General features: G+C 49.0%; 1 protein-coding gene across 1 annotated transcript in view; it reads right to left on the bottom strand.

Moving 5' to 3' along the window:
• The window catches only part of LOC311327811 (rap1 GTPase-GDP dissociation stimulator 1), a gene marked incomplete at both ends in the record, with an annotated part of 17,647 nt that overhangs the window by 3,947 nt on the left and 6,200 nt on the right, over nt 1-7,500 (bottom strand). Inside the window, 6 exons of the mRNA XM_084460915.1 lie at nt 656-790; nt 1,660-1,791; nt 2,109-2,252; nt 4,223-4,348; nt 5,650-5,778; nt 5,990-6,115. Of these exons, the coding sequence (XP_084317041.1) occupies nt 656-790; nt 1,660-1,791; nt 2,109-2,252; nt 4,223-4,348; nt 5,650-5,778; nt 5,990-6,115 (792 nt within the window). The remainder of the gene's footprint in view (nt 1-655; nt 791-1,659; nt 1,792-2,108; nt 2,253-4,222; nt 4,349-5,649; nt 5,779-5,989; nt 6,116-7,500) is intronic.

The raw sequence follows: 7,500 nt of genomic DNA, 5'->3' as shown, positions 1-7,500 counted from the left end.
CCAACTGTCTACCATTAGAAGCTATCAAACTAGCTCTGATACACATAATGTATGTGTTAGGGTTATTGTGTGTGTGTGTGTGTGTGTGTGTGTGTACCTGGTATAGCTAGGTTGTGTGTGTGTGTGTGTGTGTGTGTGAGTGTGTGTGTGTGTGTACCTGGTATTGCTAGGTTGTGTGTGTGTGTGTGTGTGTGTGTGTGTGTGTGTGTGTGTGTGTACCTGGTATAGCTAGGTTGTGTGTGTGTGTGTGTGTGTACCTGGTATAGCTAGGTTGTGTGTGTGTGTGTGTGTGTGTGTGTGTGTGTACCTGGTATAGCTAGGTTGTGTGTGTGTGTGTGTGTGTGTGTGTGTACCTGGTATAGCTAGGTTGTGTGTGTGTGTGTGTGTGTACCTGGTATAGCTAGGTTGTGTGTGTGTGTGTGTGTGTGTGTGTGTACCTGGTATAGCTAGGTTGTGTGTGTGTGTGTGTGTGTGTGTGTGTGTGTGTGTGTGTGTGTGTGTGTGTGTGTACCTGGTATAGCTAGGTTGTGTGTGTGTGTGTGTGTGTGAGTGTGTGTGTGTGTGTGTGTGTGTGTGTGTACCTGGTATAGCTAGGTTGTGTGTGTGTGTGTGTGTGTGTGAGTGTGTGTGTGTGTGTGTGTGTGTGTGTGTGTACCTGGTATAGCTAGGTTTCGGAGTGCGCTGAGGCCAGCGTGCTGCACTGATACGTCTCCTTCATCCACATGCTGCTCCAGCAGACCCAGGATGTGAGGAACCACGCCCAGCTCCAACATCTTCACACAGTTACTGTCTGAGAGGAACACTGCTTATATAGACAGAACCACGCCCAGCTCCAACATCTTCACACAGTTACTGTCTGAGAGGAACACTGCTTATATAGAGAGAACCACGCCCATCTATACACAGTTACTGTCTGAGAGCAGAGGAACACTGCTTATATACACTAGGGCTGCACCATTATGACAAAAGATAATAATTGTGATTATTTGCTTCAAAATGGTAATAGAATAACCATCCTTTGTCCCTTTGTCCCTTCAAGAATTACCGCCTTTTCTCATGTCACGTGTCTGTATTCTCGACCACTGTTGATGACGCCTGCCATTTAATATGACGTGTACAATGGGTTAGCCAATCACACCCTGGAAGCGCCATACCTGTGTTTTGCTTGAATATAAGGCAGCGCAAGACCAGGAGGCGGCACTTCTTTGGGATACCACTCACGTGCGTTGTCCTGAAGTCCTTGCGCTCGTATGTTTTCTCAATAAACCAGACTTAACCTGTTTGAGCGAATCTTGGCAAATCCTTTTTGACTAGATCAGTTAAAAATCTTCTACAGAGGAACATGGGAAGTACACTGGTGCATCATGGAAGGAACACTGGTGCATTATGGGAAGAACACTGGGCATCATGGGAGGAACACTGAGCATCATGGGAGGAACACTGGTGCATCATGGGAGGAACACTGGTGCATCATGGGAGGAACACTGGTGCACCATGGGAGGAACACTGGTGCATCATGCGAGGAACGCTGGGCATCATGGGAGGAACACTGAGCATCATGGGAGGAACACGGGGCATTATGGGAGGAACACTGGTGCATCATGGGAGGAACAAAGGGAAAACAGGACGAGTCAAAACATCCCAGCAGAGCAGACTGACCGTTCCTGGCGAAGTTGGCGACGGCCAGCGCTCCGGAGAGCTGCAGCTGGGAGTTGGAGGACTGGAGCCAGGCGAGAACGTCCTGGTACACCAGCCCGCTGCCCTCGCCAAAACACTTCTGCATGGACTCATCTGCAAAGCCACGCGACGCAGGCCGGTTCTATCATCTCACCATCATCATCGTCATCATCATCATCATCATCATCATCATCATAATGGTGACTGTAACCATAGTAACCAAGGATACAGTATATGCCACGCCCAACCCTTGAGTTCTTAACGGGTGCGGATTCTAAAACATGCATAATCAGTAAATGGAAAATCCCCATTCACGAATAAGTGTGACTGCTGAGTCACTGTCCAGGAGGTGGGTTAGGGGGAGAGTGGGGTGGGATAGTGTAGGGGCGTGACAGCGTGGGCGTGGCCTCCCCTCCCCCCCCCTCGCTCACCCCCGAGCAGCAGAGACACGATGAGGTTGGAGGCGATCTTGATGCTGCAGAGGTCGTGGGGGTCCGAGCCGCCTTGGAGGCCGCGGATCATCTCGGACAGAGCCTCGGGAACGCCCGCCTCCACGAACTGCAGCTTCAGGACGTCTGAGGAGGAGGGGGAGGAGTTAGCAAGGTTGCGTTGGTCATAGTACCTCCAAAATCACATACTTTTTCTTTTAGCACGTACTACAGCTGCCCTTACAACATACATGCTGTTTCATGCAGTATCCATACAACTGGAACATACTACGTCCAGCTAAGTATCCCAGAATGCATTTCCCACCAGCCACAAGCATTAGCGGGGATTTTAACGCAGGCTAAAATCTGTTGTAATTGTAGCTCTCACAACTGTTAATATCACTTTATTAAAGTTTTACTATTTTTTCAGGCGAGAAAGCAACCATGTAGATTTCCAATATGTGGTCAGTTTATCCTAATGACCCAGTCTCACCACTCTATGACCCAGTCTCACCTCTATGACCCAGTCTCACCACTCTCTGACCCAGTCTCACCACTCTGACCCAGTCTCACCCCTCTATGACCCAGTCTCACCCCTCTATGACCCAGTCTCACCCCTCTATGACCCAGTCTCACCATTCTGACCCAGTCTCACCATTCTGACCCAGTCTCACCACTCTATGACCCAGTCTCACCACTCTATGACCCAGTCTCACCACTCTATGACCCAGTCTCACCACTCTGACCCAGTCTCACCACTCTGACCCAGTCTCACCACTCTGACCCAGTCTCACCACTCTATGACCCAGTCTCACCCCTCTATGGCCCTGTCTCACCACTCTGACCCAGTCTCACCCCTCTATGACCCAGTCTCACCACTCTGACCCAGTCTCACCACTCTGACCCAGTCTCACCACTCTGACCCAGTCTCACCCCTCTATGACCCAGTCTCACCACTCTGACCCAGTCTCACCACTCTGACCCAGTCTCACCACTCTGACCCAGTCTCACCCCTCTGACCCAGTCTCACCACTCTGACCCAGTCTCACCACTCTGACCCAGTCTCACCATTCTATGACCCAGTCTCACCACTCTGACCCAGTCTCACCCCTCTATGACCCAGTCTCACCACTCTGACCCAGTCTCACCACTCTGACCCAGTCTCACCACTCTGACCCAGTCTCACCCCTCTATGACCCAGTCTCACCACTCTGACCCAGTCTCACCACTCTGACCCAGTCTTACCACTCTGACCCAGTCTCACCACTCTGACCCAGTCTCACCCCTCTATGACCCAGTCTCACCACTCTGACCCAGTCTCACCACTCTGACCCAGTCTCACCACTCTCTGACCCTGTCTCACCACTCTGACCCAGTCTCACCACTCTGACCCAGTCTCACCCCTCTATGACCCAGTCTCACCACTCTATGACCCAGTCTCACCCTCTATGACCCAGTCTCACCACTCTGACCCAGTCTCACCACTCTCTGACCCTGTCTCACCACTCTGACCCAGTCTCACCACTCTGACCCAGTCTCACCTCTATGACCCAGTCTCACCCCTCTATGACCCAGTCTCACCCCTCTATGACCCAGTCTCACCCTCTATGACCCAGTCTCACCACTCTGACCCAGTCTCACCACTCTATGACCCAGTCTCACCACTCTGGCCCAGTCTCACCACTCTGACCCAGTCTCACCACTCTATGACCCAGTCTCACCACTCTATGACCCAGTCTCACCACTCTGACCCAGTCACACCACTCTGACCCAGTCTCACCACTCTGACCCAGTCTCACCACTCTGACCCAGTCTCACCACTCTATGACCCAGTCTCACCCCTCTATGACCCAGTCTCACCACTCTGACCCGGTCTCACCACTCTACGACCCAGTCTCACCACTCTACGACCCAGTCTCACCACTCTGACCCAGTCTCACCACTCTATGACCCAGTCTCACCACTCTGACCCAGTCTCACCACTCTGACCCAGTCTCACCACTCTGACCCAGTCTCACCACTCTGACCCAGTCTCACCACTCTGACCCAGTCTCACCCCTCTATGACCCAGTCTCACCACTCTGACCCAGTCTCACCCCTCTATGACCCATCCTCACCACTCTCTCCCAGTGATCCCAGCACTTCCAGTATGAGGTGTCTGCGCTCGGCGTCCGGCGCCCGTTTCAGCTGGTGGGTCAGGACCTCGGCCACGGACAGCTCCGCCAGGGCCTCCCGCGCCGTGTCTAAAGGTCAAGGTCAAAGGTCAGGCACTACTACAGTACTAGCATAGCACGGCGATACCATCCTGATCTCGCGAGCCGGGCGAAACCGAACGTGAGCTCGCTAGATCAGGATGATCTCACCAGGGTACTACCAACACGCCATGGAATTAGCGGTTAGCATATCTAGCCTTAAAGTCGCACTGAAACGGACGTTTGAGATCATCTAACTTCCGTAGTTTGACGTATTTCCGACGCAAACGAGCTATGAGGGCGGGACATGCGTTTAGAGGAATTTGATTGGAACATTGACAAGTGGACGGGTTTTAAGAACTTTAGACAGATTCGATAGGAGGATAGCGTTGATTGACGGGTGGATGTCGTGAGATTATTGGCCTAAAATCTAAGGTGCCTGTTGTCGTCATTGCACGTGACCTACCGTTTTCCAGGAAGTAAGAAATTATATACTTTGATATAAGATTACAACAAAAGTAGAATTTTGTAATTGTTTTGGCATACATCGTTGAATAGGTGAACACTATGACCAATTATGTGAAACAAAATGGGACAGAATGCTTTTTTCATTTCATTGCGACTTTAAAGGGCAATGCTCGTTTTTGACAACCTGGACCTTATTTACGACATATTATAAGAAGTTTGACTCACCGAGATCACTTTGGTGTAGTTCGGAGGCCTGTAGAAGAAATTTAAAATCCAGCGCGAGCCAGTATATCCATGTAATGACGGTGATCGGGGCACCGAGAATGCAGTTTCTCAAAATCTATTTTCGGCCGCTAAACGGTTGTTTTCATCAATCAGATTGGATGAATCGACAGTTGAGATTCCTCAACGCGAGGCATTGTTGTCGTTTTCAAATACGGGGTCTTTAGCCTCTGTAATATGATCTTTACACGCCTTTCCCCACTTGCTCCAGCACGCATGCGCACAGGCCAGCGCGCAGACTGGCTATTCTCCGGCTCACATTCTCTGCGCTACGATCGTTGTTGGTGCCGAGAATATTGTCGTCGTCATTCGTCAGCAACAATACGATTGTAGCGCAGAGAATGCGCCAACGTTTGGTTCTCGGTGCCCCGATCACCGTCATTACATGGATATACTGGCTCGCGCTGGATTTTAAATTTCTTCTACAGGCCTCCGAACTACACCAAAGTGATCTCGGTGAGTCAAACTTCTTATAATATGTCGTAAATAAGGTCCAGGTTGTCAAAAACGAGCATTGCCCTTTAAGACTTTATGCTAGACTAATATGGAGCGTGTCATCGTCACTCCCCTCTAGTCTGGAGGCCGTGCTTGCCCTCGCTCACCCATGTCCGACAGATTACAGAGGGCCAGCAGACAGACGTTGACCAGGGGGTCGTTCTCGGGGTACTCCCTCATGATGGCCACCAGCCTGGGGATGACTCCGCTCTGCACCAGCTGGTCCTGCTGGACGACTGGAGGGAAGGAAGAGGTGGGGGGGGGGTGGATGAGTAACTGAGATGGACAGGCACACCAAAAGACTAACATTCTGTGTCTCTCACACACGATCAAAACCTCCCTTCCCCGAGAGGCTGACTAAATGAACTAGACTTGGTGTCATGGACTTGGTGTCACTCCCCCCACACACACACACACACACACCGGGGGCGGGCGGTCTCTACTCACTGTTGTCGAAGCAGATGCGTCCGATGGCTCTGCCCGTGCTGAGCAGCAGGTCCTGGTCGGTGCTGCTGAGATGGGGGACCAGCGCTGAGACCAGGCCCGCCTCGATGCACAGATCTCTCACCGCCGCTGGCGCGCACAGGCACAGACATGAGTACTGTTATAACCACGCTTATAACCACGCTTATAAACACGCTTCTACTGTTATAACCACGCTTATAAACACGCTTCTACTGTTATAACCACGCTTATAAACACGCTTCTACTGTTATAACCACGCTTATAAACACGCTTCTGCCTGAGTACTGTTATAACCACGCTTATAACCACGCTTCTACTGTTATAACCACGGTTATAAACATGCTTCTGCTGTTATAACCACGCTTATAAACACTCTTCTACTGTTATAACCACGCTTATAAACACGCTTCTACTGTTATAACCACGCTTATAAACACGCTTCTACTGTTCTAAACACGCTTATAAACACGCTTCTACTGTTATAACCACGCTTAAAAACACGCTTCTACTGTTATAACCACGCTTATAAACACTCTTCTACTGTTATAACCACGCTTATAAACACGCTTCTGCCTGAGTACTGTTATAAACACGCTTATAAACACGCTTCTACTGTTATAACCACGCTTATAAACACGCTTCTACTGTTATAACCACGCTTATAAACACGCTTCTACTGTTATAACCACGCTGATAAACACGCTTCTACTGTTATAACCACGCTTATAAACACGCTTCTACTGTTATAACCACGCTTATAAACAGGCTTATAAACACGCTTCTACTGTTATAACCACGCTTATAAACACGCTTCTACTGTTAAAACCACGCTTTTAAACACGCTTCTACTGTTATAAACACGCTTATAAACACGCTTCTACTGTTATAACCACGCTTATAAACACGCTTCTGCTGTTATAACCACGCTTATAAACACGCTTCTACTGTTATAACCACGCTTATAAACACGCTTTGAATACTGAGTACTGTTATAACCACGCTTATAAACACGCTTCTGCATGAGTACGCTTATAAACACGCTTATAAACACGCTTCTACTGTTATAAACACGCTTATAAACACGCTTCTACTGTTATAAACACGCTTATAAACACGCTTCTGCCTGAGTACTGTTATAACCACGCTTATAAACACGCTTCTACTGTTATAACCACGCTTATAAACACGCTTCTACTGTTATAACCACGCTTATAAACATGCTTCAGCCTGAGTACTGTTATAAACACACTTATAAATATGCTTCTGTCTGAGTACTGTTAAAACCACGCTTATAAACACTCTTCTGTCTGAGTACTGTTATAACCACGCTTATAAACACGCTTCTGCCTGAGTACTATTATAAACATGCTTATAAACATGCTTCTGCCTGAGTACTGTTATAAACACACTTATAAACACTCTTCTGCCTGAGTACTGCTATAAACACGCTTATAAACATGCTTCTGCCTGAGTACTGTTATAACCACGCTTAT

This window comes from Borostomias antarcticus, assembly GCF_949987555.1.
Source record: "Borostomias antarcticus genome assembly, chromosome: 34".
NCBI classification, from domain to species: domain Eukaryota; kingdom Metazoa; phylum Chordata; class Actinopteri; order Stomiiformes; family Stomiidae; genus Borostomias; species Borostomias antarcticus.
This window is presented reverse-complemented; position numbering and strand designations above follow the sequence as displayed.